Source organism: Nomascus leucogenys, chromosome 21 (genome assembly GCF_006542625.1).
Source record: "Nomascus leucogenys isolate Asia chromosome 21, Asia_NLE_v1, whole genome shotgun sequence".
In the NCBI taxonomy this organism is placed as follows: domain Eukaryota; kingdom Metazoa; phylum Chordata; class Mammalia; order Primates; family Hylobatidae; genus Nomascus; species Nomascus leucogenys.
In genome coordinates this window covers 13,234,962-13,253,857 of record NC_044401.1, presented here as the reverse complement: position 1 = coordinate 13,253,857, position 18,896 = coordinate 13,234,962, and the positions used below count along the sequence as shown (strand labels likewise).

The 18,896-nt window shown below is 36.6% G+C and overlaps 1 protein-coding gene across 2 annotated transcripts in view; it reads right to left on the bottom strand.

Moving 5' to 3' along the window:
- CD47 (CD47 molecule) overlaps window positions 1-18,896 on the bottom strand; it is a 47,702-nt gene that overhangs the window by 4,825 nt on the left and 23,981 nt on the right. Inside the window, exons 4-10 of one of the 2 annotated variants that reach the window (XM_003261771.3) lie at window positions 12,580-12,687; window positions 11,285-11,377; window positions 10,168-10,260; window positions 9,316-9,408; window positions 3,406-3,437; window positions 2,070-2,094; window positions 1,111-1,143 (exon numbers count right to left, since the gene is read on the bottom strand). In XM_003261771.3, the coding sequence (XP_003261819.1) occupies window positions 1,111-1,143; window positions 2,070-2,094; window positions 3,406-3,437; window positions 9,316-9,408; window positions 10,168-10,260; window positions 11,285-11,377; window positions 12,580-12,687 (477 nt within the window). The remainder of the gene's footprint in view (window positions 1-1,110; window positions 1,144-2,069; window positions 2,095-3,405; window positions 3,438-9,315; window positions 9,409-10,167; window positions 10,261-11,284; window positions 11,378-12,579; window positions 12,688-18,896) is intronic. The other variant, XM_003261770.4, reaches the window with a different exon arrangement.

The following is an 18,896-nucleotide window of genomic DNA, read 5'->3' as shown; positions in this document are numbered from 1 at the left end:
TGCCATGCCACAGTTACTGGAACAAACCATGGCCACAATTCCTGGTACCAGTTCTTTTACGTTTTGTTATGTCTTTTAATTTATTCCTGTGAACTATAGTCTTTTTTAGGAGGGTAATGGCTTATATAACAAAACATACTTTTAAAGGCTGTGACACAAACATACAAAAGTAGGATCATTCTGTGACTCCATGTTGAATACACGTTGTTTTAAACTTTGTTCACCAATGCATGATTGGAATGTTTTTAATCTTATGCAAATATAGCTTCCTGAGTTAAATGCTGCACTTTGCTACAGAAGTGGGCAGGTAAGGTCACAGACTTTAAAGCAGTAAAATATGAAGCAAACTATTTACATGACCCAGGAGTGATAATAAATATCAAAGGTAAGAAGATATTTTTGATAAGATAAAAACATAAACATAGTTACTAAATGCCAACAAAACTGAGGAATCATAATATGTTAAGGTAAAACCAAAATAAATGCTTGTAGCACTCAATATCTCAAACCTATGTATCTTTAAGAACAAATATATGTCTTTGAAATATTCTATAAAGATTAGAAGTTATTAGCCCAGAGTTCTTTAAAAAAAAAAATAGAAGCAAAAGCTGAGGACGAAACATCTCTCTCTCTCTCAACCTCTATCTTTAATCATCTCCCAGAAGGTTAGAATCAAGCTCCTGATTGGAAAAGCAGAGATGTTAAGTCCCCATGGGTTAAATGCAACAAAATCACCAACACAAGCATAAAAGAAACTCTGTCAAAATGATAAAGATTTGTGCCAGATTATTTATGTGCCTTATAAAAGGCATTTTAAAGTTACAGTCACCAGACACTGAATTTGAAAAACGTTTTACAAAAAGTGGTAATTTCTCTTTGCTGGGAGCCATATGACTGGAGTCTGATTCGTGACACTCTACAGTTTTTACAGTAGTAGTTTTGCAATTTTTAGCAAAGTAGATTTAAGTTGTATACATCAAGAAATGTGAACCTTTATCATCTGACAGTGTCCCTTTTACTAAAAAAGAGCCACATTTTCAAGAAGCTTTTTTGTTTTCCAATGTCCATGTTTTAATTGATCTATAATTATTAAGTGCATTTTATACTTACCATCATTCATCATTCCTTTTGATTCTTTGAATGCTAGGATTAGTAACAAGCCAAGCAGGCAGTTAGTGAGGTTCCACAATTGGAAATCATTTCTAAATAAATAAATATGCAATGATATGCTAACTAGTCTACAACTCTACAGCCAAATTAATTGTAAAGCTATCATTTTATTATGTAGCCTTTCTGTGGATCATACCCACAGCATTCACAAAGGAAACAGACTTAGTTGGGAAATCAGATCTAGGTTTACAAAGAAAGAAAATGAGATGTTTTGGTCTCACTCTGTGGCAATAGCCTGTATCTTTCTAAAATGTGTACATCAGAAACTGGAAGTAATTGGGCTCCTTCTCTACTAGGGGGTGCCATGCTTCGTCTCAGCCAGTACCAAAAGGCAACAATCCCCTTGCCCAAATATCACTTGGTTAAGGTAAGCAGGTACTTAAAGACACAGTATAGTGCATTTTTCCCAGAGGTGAGAATATTATAAAAGTAATATTCATAATTTTTTTTTTGTTTTTGAGACGGAGTCTCTCTCTGTCACCAGGCTGGAGTGCAGTGGCATGATCTCAACTCACTGCAACCTCCGCCTTCGAGGTTCAAGCAATTCTCCTGCCTCAGCCTCTTGAGTAGCTGAGACTGCAGGTACACACCACCACGCCCAGCTAATTTTTGTATTTTCAGTAGAGACAGGGTTTCAACATGTTGGCCAGGATGGTCTTGATCTCTTGACCTCGTGATCCACCCGCCTCGGCCTCCCAAGGTGCTGGGATTACAGGCGTGAGCCACCGCGCCCAGCCCATAATTCTTGATGAATAATCAAGAGTAGAGATGCCAAGGAAAGAGAAAAAGAGGAAAAAAACCTAGATTCTTCCTAAGGCATAGACAGGGCATTCTAACTGTTTTGTGGGCCAGTTCAAATTATGATCTGGTAAGGTATTAAGAGTGAAATAACCACATACCATTAAGGGGTTCCTCTACGGCTTTCTGAAAAATATTTAAAGTATATTTACAAAATGTCATGTTATTTTATAGTAAAACTTATATATGCTAATATTTAAATTACGTAGTAAGCAGTAAATCCTACAGTCAAAAAAAAAAAAAAATGAAATAAGGCTGTAAATGTTAAAGCAAAGCTTTCCAAGTGTGGTTAATAGTTTAATAATAACTGTATTATTCTCTTAATATTATTTTTCTAAACAGAATTTCCCACTTCACCACTCTCAGCTCAAGAAATTCTAACTTCTAAAAATATGAAAGTACAAGCATAAATGGCAACAACAGAATAAATAATACAGTGAAGAGGTGGAAGCAAAACAGAATCATCTTTAAGTATCGCAAATTGAACTCAGTAACCGGGAAAGAAAACATGTTAGGATTTACAGGTCCAGTTAAGTTGCTGGCCTCTTGTGACCAACATAGCTATGGCACCAATCTTTCTAGAATATACCCCTGTGGTAGACACACATACCTGCCCCGCCTGCCCTTTAGGCACACTGAGGCTTATCAGACTTAGAAGCATATGTGACCTATACCTCCGGCCACAGACAGAAGACTCTCTTTGGCATTCCAGATAAATCTATCATCACTCCGTTACAGGAAGCTAAGTACAATATAATCCTTTCCAGAGCTTATCTCCACAAAATAGCTCTTGGGCCTGTCACTGTGATAAGTCTATGTTTATAAACATGCTTTTCTCTTCATTTATGCCCTCCTAAAATTACTCCTTTCTTGGAATTTTCTCAGATGGCTTAATAAAGTATCTAAGGTACAATGAAACCTTAAGCACAGTTTTAAGGAAAAAAATGTTTATAAAACATTTGTATGGCAGAGGGTCGAATCATAACTCCGAATAGATGTTTTCAGCAATATTTACATTTATTTTATAGATAATTTTTAATGATGTCAACTTAGTATAGATTTCTCCTCATTTTTAAGCCTGAAATTGTCATTCAGTGTATGCACATCCAATGAATCCAACAGGTCGAGGTGATATATTGGAATCAGCTTCCTTCTGATTGCAGAGATAATATAGCCATTATTCCTACTTTCCATTCTGGGTGTGAGAAGTCAGTACAATCTTAATAAATCATTTATTCCATCCCATTAATATTAAAATGACCAAACACAGGTTTTAAAATAGAACTGGACCCATTCATGCAAAGGTCATGCAATGACTTCAACATTCTCTTAATCTGACGTGACACTAAACAGATAGCAAAATATCTCAATCACCAATTTCCTCAGTCTAATCCCTCAAATGATCATTCACAATTCACTTAATAAACTTTAACTTACCCTAGGAGGTTGTATAGTCTTCTGATTGGAAGCTGATATAAATAACAAATAAGAATATAAATTTAATAAATGAAATAAACTAAGGCATTTGGTAATGTTTAATTTTAAGATAAAATGTTCAGGGCTAAAACTAAAGGTGCCAGAGATGTTAATGAAAGAGTTCCAGCTCTGACAGTCTATTCAAACATGCTGAATATTCTTGATTATATATACTGATTTGAAAAATGAAGCAAATAACCCACCTACATCAAATAGTAAACACATTCTCTCATTTGTTCATGCCATCTTTCCCCCAAATCAGCCACTTGTTACACTGGCTGGTGGGAAAATGCTGTCACCAACATACCCCCACCATGGGCGCTCCATCCTCCCTCCTCTATCTACACAGAGTGCAGACAGAATGTGCCAGAATTTGTCCCCACTACTCCATCTCCCTCCTCTATCTACACAGAGTGTAGACAGAATGTGCCAGAATTTGTCCCCACTACTCCATCTCCCTTAGCTCACTGCTCCTGTTTCTTACAGCTCAGTCTCTTTCTCCACACCACTCCCTGGGTCTTTCCAGCTTCAAAGCTCCAAAGAGCTAACAAACTAAAGAAAATACTCAGATTGCTCTGAGTATTCCTCTATGTATTTCTTCTTAGCTTTCTGACTTGCCTTTTTCACTGCTTCCAAATGGATTCATTAATGAAGCTGAAGGAATACAGGACATGAGCAAAGTGATGAAAGGGAAAAGAATACCCTAGTTGGGTAGGGAAGGAGAACGCTTCCTTATAAAAAAACAAATGAGAAGGCTGGTGGTGGTGGCTCACGCCTGTAATCCCAGCACTTTGGGAGGCAATCAATAGATTGCTTGAGCTCAGGCATTCAAGACCAGCCTGGGCAACATGATGAAACCCTGTCTCTACCAAAAATACAAAAATTAGCTGGCGTGGTGGTGCATGCCTGTGGTGCATGTAGTCCCAGCTAGGTGGGAGGCTGAGGTGGGAGGATCTCCCTTGGCCTGGGAGGCAGAGGCTGCAGTGAGCTGGGGTTGTGCCACTGCACTCCAGCCTGGGCGACAGAGTGAGACTCCGTCTCAAAAAATAAAAAAAACCTGGGCCGGGCGCAGTGGCTCACGCTTGTAATCCCAGCACTTTGGGAGGCCGAGGCGGGCGGATCACGAGGTCAGGAGATCGAGACCACGGTGAAACCCCGTCTCTACTACAAATACAAAAAAATTAGCTGGGCGTGGTGGCGGGTGCCTGTAGTCCCAGCTACTCGGAGAGGCTGAGGCAGGAGAATGGCGTGAACCCGGGAGGCGGAGCTTGCAGTGAGCCGAGACTGCGCCACTGCACTCCAGCCTGGGCGACAGAGCAAGACTCCGTCTCAAAAAAAAAAAAAAAAAAATACATAAAAATAAAATAAAATAAAAATAAAAAAAATTTAAAAACCCAAAAAACCAAATAAACACAGAATAAGAATTCTACAGACGGAAAAGCGTTGAACAGAAACATGCCATGAACCACTCAGCAGGAGGGGAATCCTGCTGAACAGAGAGGTCCATTCGGCTGGGACCTGGGCTGGATGACAGCACTGGATTTTCTCATCAGCAGATGGAGGCACGCCTCCAGGACTGCTCTGTGCTCCTTACTATTTATTTACCACCACTGCACACTCGCACTCTGTCAAGCTTCCGAAGCTGGCAGGGAAAAGGGTGGGTCCTGACCCAAGGAAAGCCAATCTGTGAGCCAGCCAAAAGCTGGTGAGTCTTTCTCAAACAGGAAAAATGGCAACAGACTGGACTGACAAGTTTCTCTCTGCCACTGGACTCTAAGGAGAAACAGAAAAAAGACCAGAAAGTTGGTGATGGGAAGGGAAAGTGAAAAAGAAACAGAAAGGAGACAAGGACGAGCTCAAAGCTGTAGGTAAGAAAAGCTGTCTGTGAGAAGGCATGAATAGGATAAAAAACAGGGGCATAAAGAAGAGGCTGAGCTAGCTGGCTAATAGGCAAAGAATCAAAGACAGAGGAACTCAGGAACTATAACTGACAGGGGCATCACCTTACTCTTGCTGCTGAGAGGGTAACACGATGCTTCAGTTCTTTGATATGGAACGGATCCTTCCAATTCCTAGACTACATACGGTCCCACCCCTGTGAGGCCCAGTTATGTATCTGAGCTCATAGGAGTCCAGTTTCTGTTATTGCCATGGGCGGCTTTAAATAGGCCTCCCTCACTGTGGAGGAACCTGGCGGAGTGATTTGGTCCTTGTATCCAAACAAGAAGCCAACCTCTTTTTAAAGTAGAACAGGGTAAAATGGGTTGGGATGCACTACATTTAGCAGCCTCCCCAATAAACCAAGCAGAAATACAGAGCTTTATTTGGGAACATCAAGATAGTTACATGTATATGCGACTGACTTCAATGAAACTATGCCTTATATCTATGTTCTACAAAGAAAAAGAACTAAACAGCTATCTAAATTTCTGATGGTAATATGAAAGGTCAGAGATAAGGTTTTAGAGTTACATTTTTGAGCTCATAAATTTATTTATCAGAATAAACACTGCCAGGTGTAGTGGCACATGCCTGTAGTCCCACTACTTGGGAGGCTGAGGTGGGAGCATTGCTTGAGCCCAGGAGCTTGAGGCCAGCCTGGTCAACATAATGAGACCCTGTCTCTAAAAATAAAACAAAACAAAATAGAATATTGCTAACTGCCAAGTAACTCCTTTTCTTCCCTAATAATGTATAAATAATAGTTTCTAGTTCTAAATCTCAGATCCAAGGGATGTCACATTTGGCTGGCCCATTCTGAAAAAAGAGATTTATGAAGAATGGTACTTCAAAGGGACTTCAGTCAGTTGTGATCCCTCTAAATATTATAAAACCAAACAGTGTACAAGTTAATTTCACCTGAGTTAATTCTCTCCAATATGGATATAACCCATGTGACAAAAGAATTATTACGATTTCTGCTGCTACCATGAGCCTAAGACATTGACAGCCATATATATATATTTTTTAACCATATGAGCTTACTTGTAATGCTTCTTGATTTGTTCTTCTCTCCCTGAAACATCTGACTCCATGCCATAAATATATTTCCAGGGTTTAAATTTTTCAGAAACATTTTTTCTATTGATACTAAATTTACCTCTCCTTAAATTGAACAAGAAAATATCTGAATTTATACCTATACATAGCTATAAATTCTACGTATATATTCTGCATCTGCATCATTCTAAAATATCTGGGATGTTCTGGTAAATATGGTTCTTACTGCTACCAGATTGATTTGTATCAAAACACTATATGCCCTTATATCGAACTAACTGGTAATGGCTTTAAAAATGAGAAAGTATCGACCCTTATAATTATATAAATGTTCTCTACAAACAACAAGCCCAACTTTAGTGAGTTTGGTTAGTTTCTTGTAATCTTTTCTATGCTTTCACATTAAGTTATTGTGCCCAGTCCTTTGTCTCATCTTATAAAATTAAAATGCTTCCAATAAAAGAAAACAAAATACAACACAGTTTAAAAAGTTAAAAAATAGAAAGTCACTTTCACAGAAAGTTGTAGAAAGTGAAAGTGAAAGGCCTACTCTTTAAAATAGCAAATTAAGGCTACAAAGTTAAAGTTGGAAATAATAAAAATTATAAAAGTTAAAAATCTCATGGCGACATTAACTTCTTCTTGAAGAGAAAGCTTGGATTTTTAACTATCTGAGGATTTTATTGCATTTAAATCAAAACACAATCATTAGGCTTTTCTGAAACAGAACACGTGCAATGAGTAAAAATTATTTGGGAGACACTTAAAATTTTAACTTCCTAATATAAACACTCAAATTTGCAACCTTAATGTTACACAGATTCAGATTTACACAGTCAGATTATATAAGCAAACCATATTAATGTTCCTCCTAGTCTACTACGTTATCTAAAGAGCAACTTTCCTGTACCTTGTCTCTTCTTGCCTTTCAACTGACCGTAGGTGTCCCTCTGAACCCTGGCATCAGACATGTTGATTTAAAAAGTTAATTTAGGATACTATCAATAAAATTAGGACAATATCAATAAAATTGCACTAAATGTTAAACATATAGCATAAATTTTAGCATATAGTATATTTATATGCTAACCTATGACAAAGAAAAAATAATTTGGGGTACTTGTCAGGATTTAAGTCATTTTAATTTTAATGTCAGAACAGTGACAGGTACAGTACAGTGGTTTCACAGGCTTGGAGGAATGTAAGTGATAGAGAAGGCAGGACAGTGAGGTTAAGGAGGTGGCAGATAGACAATGCTTAGTTCCACTTGAGGCATTGTCACCAGACCTGCTGGCAACTGTACTGAAGATCATTCTATGCTAGATATGGAAGGCATGGGGTGGCATGGGAGTAAAAGGGAGGACAACCCAGAGAGTGAGGAAAAAATAAGAGCGTGCTGCCCATCAGCCAAAATTATCTAATACTACTTCACCAGAGTTGTATGGATACTGCAAATCACACACTATTCTCAGGCATTTGTGGGGAGCAACAAAACCAGGAGTGTCATCTTCCAGAACCAGACACATGGTGATTGGAAGATGTAACAAAAATAGAATATGCACCAACATTCAAGATGTTCACTGTAGCTACCACATGAATTCCATTCTGCTTTAGATATCTCCATTGTATTTTATGGCATTATGTGGTATAAAATTAGAAAATTTCATTGAGCAATGTACTAAGACTTATGAACTCATATGCTAAGGATAGGTAGATTTTGGTTAAGTATTTTAATTATTTATCTAATAAGCATTAATTAAAGAAAGACACAGCATATATGACAGAATTGAATTCAATTAACAATCACCAAGAGCCAAAGTTCAGAAATAAAGGTAAAAGTTTTTTGAAACTATTATGTGAGTCATATGAGAAATTATTTGACTATAACAATTCAAGTTTTGTATTAAGTTTTAGAAACACATACAGCAAAGTTTACCTAAAGCAAAGCAGAAACACTATTTTTTTACTCCATTAATTTATAACTTTTGATCATTTTGATAGGTGGTTAAGAGTATGTTTTATTGCATAAAAAATATAGATTTTTTTAAAAAACGGAAACTAATATAAATTACATTATTGGGAACATCTTGAGCTTAGGTAAGATAACATTAGTTTCAGGCACAATTGAAAATATCTCCCTGTGTGCATATATCCCAATAAAAAATAAGAATTTATGCAGAAGTGTTACTTGAAAATTGGCAGATTAAATATACAAGTTAGAAACAATGAAGTAAATTCCATACTTATTAATAATTGATTTTAAAAGGAGTAAAAGCCTAAATTTTGAAACTCAATGTTTTCATTATATTGGTTTTAACTAGAACTGTTTTAAAGTCATGCATTAGAGGTAACTGCTCTTTAAATGAACAAAATTGATAGATTGTGAATTTTAATTCCTCTCTAGGGGTGTCTACGTCTGCAAGAAAAAGAGCAAGTGACAAATAACAGGCCTCTGCAGGAGACCTCTATCACAGAAACACTGGAACAATTAAAAATCCTATTCTATTACTTAAAATGGATCCTCAAAGATCTCTCCCCTTTTACTTAGTATAAAAAGATACACATTCTAATAGATAAAGCCATTTTCTTTTAAACTACTTTGAAAACCAAACTTTTCATTAATCCTATACGTCTTCTACCCTCTTTAATTACCCTCAAATCATTCCAGTTGTATTTTCTGACTTTTGGTCCTAAACTGGAAGAACCAACTAAAAATCCTATATGTCTTCTACCCTCTTTAATTATCCTCAAATCACTCCAATTGTATTTTCTCATTTTTGGTCCTAAACTGGAAGAACAAACTAAAAAGCATTTTCTAAGTGATATATCTGAAATTATTGGCATAGGTTAATGAAAATAAGATTGACTTACCCACAAATTTCATATAAACTAGTCCAAGTAATTGTGCTAGAGCTAAGATACTCAAACCTGAAATCAGAAGAGGGCCATGCATTGGTATACACGCTGTAAAAACAAATAAAATTCTGTATTAGAAAAGCATATGAAATAACTTATTAAAAAACAGTAATAATCCCAAGTTTTAAGAGAGTTATTCTAATGATAAAAAAACAAAAATTATTCATATATGTTTATTAACCAGTAAACTGACTCAAAATTATAAGAACAAAGCCCTCCTTTGCATAACACATACCTTATCATATCAAGAAGTGGGAACTGGTGTTTCAAGTCTAAGGCTCCAACCAATTTGAGCCCAGTTATTTTAAAAGCTCTTCCACAAATACAGGCATATCAGTTTGGGTGCTAGAACAATCAGCCACCAAGCCATATACACAGCTAATATCTTTGTAGCAAGGAGGAAAGCACTATTACCACTGGGGTAAATTGGAAGTTTAAAAAGAAAAGCTCAGAATGCTAAATGCTGTCAAGTATATGAATAAACAAAAACTCTTATTTATTGGTGGTGATAATACAAAATGGTGCAGCTGTTTTGATACAGAGAGTTTGGCAGTTTATTACAACATACTCTTTACAGTCCCGTAATTGCACTCCTTGGTATTTGCCCAAATGGAATTGAAAACTTATGTCCACATAAAAATATGTATGTGAATGTACTTTCCACACAATTTTGCCATGAACCAAAAACTGCACTAAAAAAAAAAATCAAGTCTATATATTTTTAAAAAGAGAGAAAGAAAAAGAAAAAGGAAGAAGAGCTCTGTCCAAGAGTAACCCGAATTAGGTCTACAGAAAGATGACTCTTACCCGCAATACAGAGACTCAGTCCAACAACAGCGAGGATATAGGCTATCACCTGAATAACCAATATGGCAATGACGAAGGAGGTTAATCCAATCGCTGGAGGAAGGAAAAGGATGTAACAGAAGCATGTCAAGAGTATTTAAAAAGCAATCACTTCCACTTGCATTTGGTATAATCAGGGATTTCCTAAGACCAAAGACTGACTCTGGAGTTCATTGTTTGATGGTAGATGTTAACTCAGTGATCTAACCCTTCTACACAAGTAGTCAGCTCCAAATTCACACATTCAGCAGCCTTTAATTTTCACAGTCAGCTAAGCTGGACTGGAAGTTTTTACCCTAAATCTTAGAACAATGCTGCTTTTACCACACTTGTGCATTTTACAATATGAACGGCTATTATGAATGGCTTCCCCACATGCACACAGAATTGCTCTTGCTGAGGGAACCATTATGCAAATATGTGACTGTAAACATCATGCTCTCTATCTCTAGATCTGTCATTTTATAACAAACTAATACCTTTCCAATGTACAATGAGCCAGAGATAGGCTCTAAGACCAAGTGTTAAATGTGACTCTTTAATAGCAATAAATAAATATGGTAGTGATCTACTTTCAAAATGCAGTGAAAATGATACTGATTATAGTTTGGATATCCATACCATCTTTTAGAACTACAGTATTAAGGTTTGCTAATAATTAAAACAAATACGTTTCTACTATCTGTGATTCCTAATTCCATTTTATAGAACCAGTCTTCTTAATGCAGAAGCAGAAGCTTAGCAAAAGAAGAGAAAGACTATGTTTAACATCCGCTTATAACTTCAAAAAACTGAAATTAGAATATGAAAATAATCATTAAGAAATTATATGGCATAATTTAAAATTATGCTGATTGGCATCAAATACATATGAAAATCACTTTTTACAAAATAGCTAACCTAGTATAACCTTAAAATTAATATGAATGGGAAAATGTCACTAAGAATAGCATGAAAAATCTTTTAATAAACCTACTCTTATTGAGTTGTAAAAAAATTATATGAGTATTTTCACCAAAACTGCTGTTTTGTAAATGAAAAAGGTAGGCAAAATCATACTGTAACAACAAAAACTCACCTGTACTAAACACGTAGTAGTGAAGTAATATTAATATCCCTGTAGAAGTCACAATTAAACCAAGGCCAGTAGCATTCTTTAATGAATATTCACCTGTCAATAAATAAAAACATTTAAAATATTGTCCTACATACTTTTTAAATGTACTAATCTAAATTCTGTGCTTGACAACTGTGAAAATTTAAAAAATATACGTTTCCCTGAAAACCTCGCACAAAATTAGTGACTATTTTTTTATTAAGACCAAACTTAAGACATCTAAATCTCAACATTTAAGTTTTAACATGCTGAAACCTTGAATTGGTTCTGCCTCCTTCTTAACTAGCTTACGGAATTCCAGATGAGAAACTGTGTATTCATCTTTTACCATTCCCTTCATCTGCTGTATTCAGTATGTCCCAAAGTCAAATCAATTGTTCTTTCAAGTTGTCTTCTGAATTCACCTCCTTCTTCCCGCTGTCTTCACTAACTTCAGATACCAATAGAGCTGCCAAGCCCATGTTCCTAAATATTACACCTGTACTGCATTCTTCTCCAGAAACGATGGTGTGCTGTAGTTATTAGGTGGAGTCCCAGCCTTCCTTTGCTTTTCTTTACATGTGCTACACATCCTCATTTCCCACTCACATTCCCATCCTCCAAATGCAACTGCCAATTTCCACAGACTTGGTTCCCACATTCATTCCACTTTCATGTCTTGGCCAATGAAGTTTTCCTCTGTAGTGAGTTGAATGATGGCCCTAAAGTTATTTCTACCTCCTAATCCCTAAAACCTGTGAATATTACCTAATACAGCAAAAAAGTGAATACTGCATTATATGGCAAAAGATATGATGAAGTTAAGGATCTGAAAGGAGGAGCTTACCCTGGATTATATGAGTGGGCTCTAATTCCAATGACAAATGTGCTCATAAGAGAGAGGCTGAGGGAGATTTAACAAAACACAGAGGCAAAGACATAGAGGAAGGAGGAGGCAATGTGACCAGAGAGGCAGAGGGTGGAGTTATGCTGCCGCAAACTAAGGAATGATAAACACTGTCATTCTTCAGCAAATTCCAGAAGCTAGAAGAGGCAAGAAATGGATTCTTCCATAGAGCCTTGAGAGGGAGTGTGGCCCTGATGACATCCTGATTTCAGACTTATGGCCTCCAGCGTGGAGAGGGAATTGCTATTGTTTAAGCCACCTGGTTTGTGGTCATCTGTTCCAACAGCCCTAGGAAACTAATGCAGGCCTCCTCACCTTGGAATGCACTCATCTACCTCCTGCGTTCCTGCCTAGGAACTGCACATCTTACCTGGGACGAAAAGAATGGCTCCAACAATGACAATGACAGTGATCATTAGTCCAGCAACAAGTAAAGCAATCGTTTTCTCATCCATACCACCGGATCTATATTTAAGTGCTTAAAAAAAGAAAAACAAAGAATTATATGAACTCAATCACAAGTGAAGCCATTTTAATAACTTATAAGGTACAGAGACAAACTCACAGAAGTACTATAATGTAATAACTTCTGAGGAACAACTCCTTCATATCATCAAGTCACCTCACATCTCTTTCATAAGCAAATGGATAATGTCACGGCAGTATAAATATGGATGGTGAATTTATAGGTGACACCTTATTTTCCTACACTAACAAATGAGGTTCTATACATCAGTCTTTCTCGGTTGATGTATTAGTAATAAATTGAGCTAGATAAGTTTTTTGGGGGGAGGGGGGACACTGCTCTGCATAATATAGAATGTTTAGGAGCATCCTTGGCCCCTACATATTAGATGCTAGTAACTAGATGCCAGTTATGTCAATCAAACTGTTTTCAGACATTGTCAATGCCCCTGATGAGCAAAATCACTCCAACTGACAACACAACACTGATGTACATAATACTAATGGGAAATAACGGGTTAATTAACAATATTGAAAAAAAGAGAATTTTGTTCCACCTTATATAAAATTAGTAAACCATCTGGAAATCTAGTTATTTTGTTTCGAAAAAACTGACAGAATAAAACCGGGCAAATTACACCCTTGTGAAATCCTGCTGAAGAAAAAAAGCTTAAATTGTTCAATTAAAATATTTTAATAAAAATAAACTGCAGACTCAACAGGATTCATCATACATGTTATTGTTTCTGCTGCTAGCTCTACCGTCGAGTATCTCTTATCTCCTCTGAAAGAAGAATGGAATGGATCAATCTGCAAATATTAGTTCTTTTACTATATATGAATCTTTTAAATTTTGGTTAATATTGAAGTTGATTTTTTCACCAAGGAAGTTGTTTACGGCAACCTAAAAGCAAACTGCGTAGCAGAAAGAAACAGCGTGTGATTGAAATGCTGCTGTGTGTCATCCACATAGAGATATTCTCCATGACAGTAATCAATGGGTGACTGTCATGAAGGGGAAAATATTTTAAATGTTATATTTACCATTTAGTTTTTTTCTTCTACAGTGACAAACATTAAATAAAGGCAATAAATAAGCCCCTAAATGCTTGTGATAAAAATCTATGTTTAAGGTATATGACAGGTACCTAAATATTTTTGGAATTTCTATCTACCCATACTTTATAACCTCAATTTTAGTCTCTTTATGGGGAGATAAGTCCTAAGCAATAAATACCCAATTTATTAATGTGGATTTCAGTTACTCAGCTTCAACTGAGTAACTGAAATCCATATTAATCAGAGAAAAGAAACTCATATTAATCAGAAAACATCCTATGGCAAGTTCCCCAAGTTTTTATTTGATTTCATTACTTCCGCCCAGCCCTGGGACTTATGTGCCTAATACTCAGTCATAGCCCTGCCTTCTTATAAGGCACAGAGTTCTCATAACTTCCCTATTTTCTAGGCTCAAATGCTGGCTAGAATGAAACTGAGTGTATAAGTCACAAAAGGCACATACACAGAAAAAGGAACTTTCTCTAGACATATGTCACATTTTCCATTTTAATCCCATATATATTGTTATCTAAATAGAGCTTGAAAGTTCTGCAAAGGGTTATAAAATAGAAGCTGTTTCAAATGCACCTCACAATCAATCAAACATTCATAAGAAACTCTTCCAGGTTTAAGTCAATGCACAAAAAAGCTACTAAGATCAAGCAACAAGAATTTGCCTTAGAGTACAGTATAATTTCATGGAAAAAGGTTGACTTATGTTCTTCTTCTATATTTTTTCTTTTTCTTTTTTTTGAGACAGAGTCTCTTGCTCCGTTACCCAGGCTGGAGTGCAGTGGCACAATCTCGGCTCACTGCACCCTCTGCCTCCCAGGTTCAAGTGATTCTCCTGCCTCAGCCTCCCGAGTAGCTGGGACTACAGGCATGTGCCACCAGGCCTGGCTAATTTTTGAATTCTTTTTTTTTTTTAGTAGAGACAGGGTTTCACCATGTTGGCCAGGCTGATCTCGAGCTCCTGACCTCATGATCCGCCTGCCTCGGCCTCCCAAAGTGCTGGGATTACAGGTGTGAGCCACCATGCCTGGCGACTTACATCCTTCTTAACAAAAATAAGAGTTTGAATCTCATAAAAAATTTATCCTCTTTAGGCTTAGAAGAGCTGTTATAGGAGAAAACAGTGCAAACAATAGCAACAAAAATAAAACACCACAAAATACTACCACAGACAGGGTTCCACCATAAAATGGTCTGTCTCCCTTTGAGTGTAAGTACACTATATATTGAAAGTAGTTTTGGTTCCTGTTGATTAGTTCAACTACTACTTATTTTCCAGGCCACTTTAAACTTTTCCTTAAATTAAGTAGCCATTTCCAACAAATACACACGTTGAGGATCCCAAGTGTGAAAAAATCTGAAATCCAAAACACTTCTGGTCCCAGGCATTTTGGATAACGGACACTCCACCTGTCTCTGTGGGGTCTGGGTCTACCAATGAAAGAGTATCTCCAGGTTTTCTTCAGTGAATCTTCAGAAAGAGTTTCTTTTGGCTCGTTTTCTTTGCTCACATGGCCACATTTCAGCAGGTACCACAGCAAATGTGGGGTAGGTATCTTGTTGCTAGCCCAGTCGTCAAATTTCTCAGTATAGCAAAAGGGCAAGGAATTTGATATAATAGACGCCATAGAACCCAATAACCTCAAGGATCTCTTATTGATCTTTTCTTGTCCTTCAGTAAGTGGATTTATCCTTATTTATTGAATGTATCAAAACATTAAATGCAACAAAAAATAAATTCAAGTAATTCTCCACTTAGCATTAAAATAAAAATAACTTGTGTTCTTAACAGCAGGCTCTTATCAAATTTTCTAGTATGATTTTCAGAATGCTTGGCAAGGCAATCGATGTAATTTTTGAAATCTGTGTACTCTTAAGGATTCCCCTCATCTACAACTACTGAAATCAATACACAAAATAAAGTACAGGAGAAATAATAGTAATTACATGCTTAACAAAAAATTTATAACCTTAGTGCTCAGCCTGACACAGGAATACCAAGTATCAGGGGAGACAATATAACATTTTTGTGAACAAATTAGGCATTCTAAAATTTTATTTTATATGTTCTATAAAATAATTAGTAACCAAAAGCAGGCTGCTTCTCAGAAATCTGTTGGGTTGGTTCATTCATTTGTTCTACAAATATTTACTGTGTACCTACAATGTACCAGCCCCTTTTGCTAGTCTAAATCAAGGAACAAGTAGAAGATTACTTTATTTGACAATAATTGATTGAGCACTATCAATCTATATGGCTATCACTATTCTAAATGCTGACAGTGAACACAAAAAGCAAACACAAGGCCTGCCTCAAGGCCCTTACATTCCAATGGGTGAGCGTGTGTGTTTGAGGGGAGGGGGGTGTGAGTGATGAGTATGTCACTCCCAAAACTTCTTTCCCAGTTAAAGAGATGGTGAAGGCCTACTCTAGTCTAAGAAAATTCCTTTATGCATTTAATCTTTTGAATTCATGCAGATGAAGCAATGACATGTCCCTCTAGCCACCTGAAAAAACAGCTAATGTTATGAATGGACAAGAAGGTTTTCTGATTTTGTGACTGATAGACAGCACATACAAGATAAAATGCAGGTTGTGACTGATGAAATCTAATGAAATTACCAAGTCAACTTGGAGATAAAATCAAGTCTATCATATTAAGTTTCCATGACACCCCAAAGACTGGATTTGACACACCCACATAGGCTCACACAGACTGCAGTCCATCGAACAAAACCCAAAACCCAAGAATTTAATGCCTGCCCAAAGACATGACATTTGGAGTGATTGGTAAGTTAAGTAGAGAGACAGGAAGGCTTACCAGGCTGATGCGTATCAGACTAAGAATAAATCATAAAGAAAGACGGGTTTGATTTCATTCTTATAGTGCTGTTTTCTGATAACTCTAGGAAAGTAACTTTAGAATATTTTTGGTATCTGTTGAGCTGTAAATGAATATTGTTTTCAGTGCAGAATAAAGCACATCTGACACCTTTACACATAAAATTACAATTTCATTTTTTAAATTGTTTAAATTTAAATTACTATTCTTCAAATATCTAATACACTTATTTAACACACACATGCATACACGAATGAAAGCTTCTGAAACTGGTAGTGGAAAAAAATGAACATTAATACCAATTATAAACTGGTTACTTACAGAAGGCAAGTTAAATAATTTTATAATAAACTCCATACACTATCCAACTTGCTCTGATGAAACAATTTTGTCACAATGAATACTGACTAGACATCAGTCTATAGGACAGAGATAAAAGAGCCCAGGCTTTGTGCATCAAGTACTTTGAACATAAAAGATGAAAGAAGAGGATTTCCAACAGACCAAACTTCCTTTTTTTCATTATCAACTTTCCCTGCCTTGTGGATTTCACAATTTTAGAGTATATGGAGAAAGTTGTGATGTCTGGATTTGGAAAGGCTCAAGGGATTTCTACAAAAGAGTAAAATGCTGAGCTATAGATTTGTTCAATTCCTCCTGCAATAAAATCAGCACATAATCACATTATTTAATAACAGAATGTGATCATTATATGGACAGGACCAAGGGAAAGCACTGGGAGTTCAAGATTATTGAATAGAATTCACAGTAAGGGGCCAGGCACGGTGGCTCATGCCTGTAATCCCAGCACTTTGAGAGGCCGAGGCAGACGGATCACAAGGTCAGGAGTTCGAGACCAGCCTGGCCAATATGGTGAAACCCCGTCTCTACTAAAAATACAAAAATTACCCACGCATGGTGGTGTGCACCAGTAGCCTGTAGCTACTCAGGAGGCTGAGACAGAAGAATCGCTTGAACCCGGGAGGCGGAGGTTGCAGTGAGCTGAGATCATGCCACTGCACTCCAGCCTGGGCGAGAGAGCGAGACTCCATCTCACAAAAAAAAAAAGAATTCACAGTAAACTTAATAACAAAGTCTTATTATCAGGGGCCATCAACCAGGTCACAGAATGATTCTTTGTGATAATATTTATTGTATATTTTACTTTCTTGGATGGAAATTTCCTAGTCCAAGACAGGATATGTCTTCACTTTTTCAGAATAATTTTTCTAATCTATGAAGAAATTTCCTGTTCCATTACTTATTTTAAATATGCTTTCATGGCCAAATTACTTTCATTATTAAGCTGTCCTCAAGTCAAAACTCAAGGACGTAGTAGGATCTCAAGGTAGTGTAATGAGAACTTTTTTCCTTGAATTTTCTAACAATGATTTCTACAGGAACATCTACTCAAAGACATCTGAGCCGTAACCAAAATCTCTGGAGTAATTTTGAGCAGGGAGGGGAAAGTTGAAAAAAAAAATTAAAGATGCCTAGAATACACCGTTTTGAGTTTGGAATCAATTACAGCAGTCCTCACTTTGCACTATTCTGATATGAATTCCAGTTACCATGGTTTAATCAAATAAATCCCTCACAAACAGTCCAAATTTCAATTACCACAATATATTAACCGAGTAACTGCATAAAGTACAACTATACTGCTATTTCTTCAGTTCAAAAATAACTATGTAAATAGCAGATGCCCCATCATGATCAGTGATCAATCATGTCACTTCTTTTGAAGACTGTTGGTGACTAGTCACTGTACATCTGATATTTAGGTCACGCACAGACAGCAAAGTATGGAGTTTTGTTACCTCCTTGTTACCCAGTGATAAACCCATGTGACATTTTATAATGGATAAATCAAAAGAGGAAACTAGGCAAGAAAGATGAAAGAGTAAAGAAATAAAAACTGACAAATGCTAGGAGTGAAATTTGAATAGACCATAAATGGAGTAAGAGAAGAAATAGCTGATTGTGGGAATGTTGACATTACTGCAATGCAAGAAACTCTAGAGATGAAGCCAGAAGAACTCAGCGAAGGTGGACTTACTGATATAAATGAGGAAAGTGAGGAGGATGTAACAAAAAGAATAAAGATGTCCCAGAGGAAGTGACTGGCAATAAAATAAACTTTAAACATTCGAAAACATTAAAGGAATTCTTTCATGACATTGAGAGTGCAAAGGATAAAACGGTAGAAACTGATCCAAACTTAGAAAGGGGTATGACAATTCACCAAGCCATAGAGAAGATGCTTGCCCTGTATCCAAAGTCATGCAAGAAGAACACACAAGTGTTG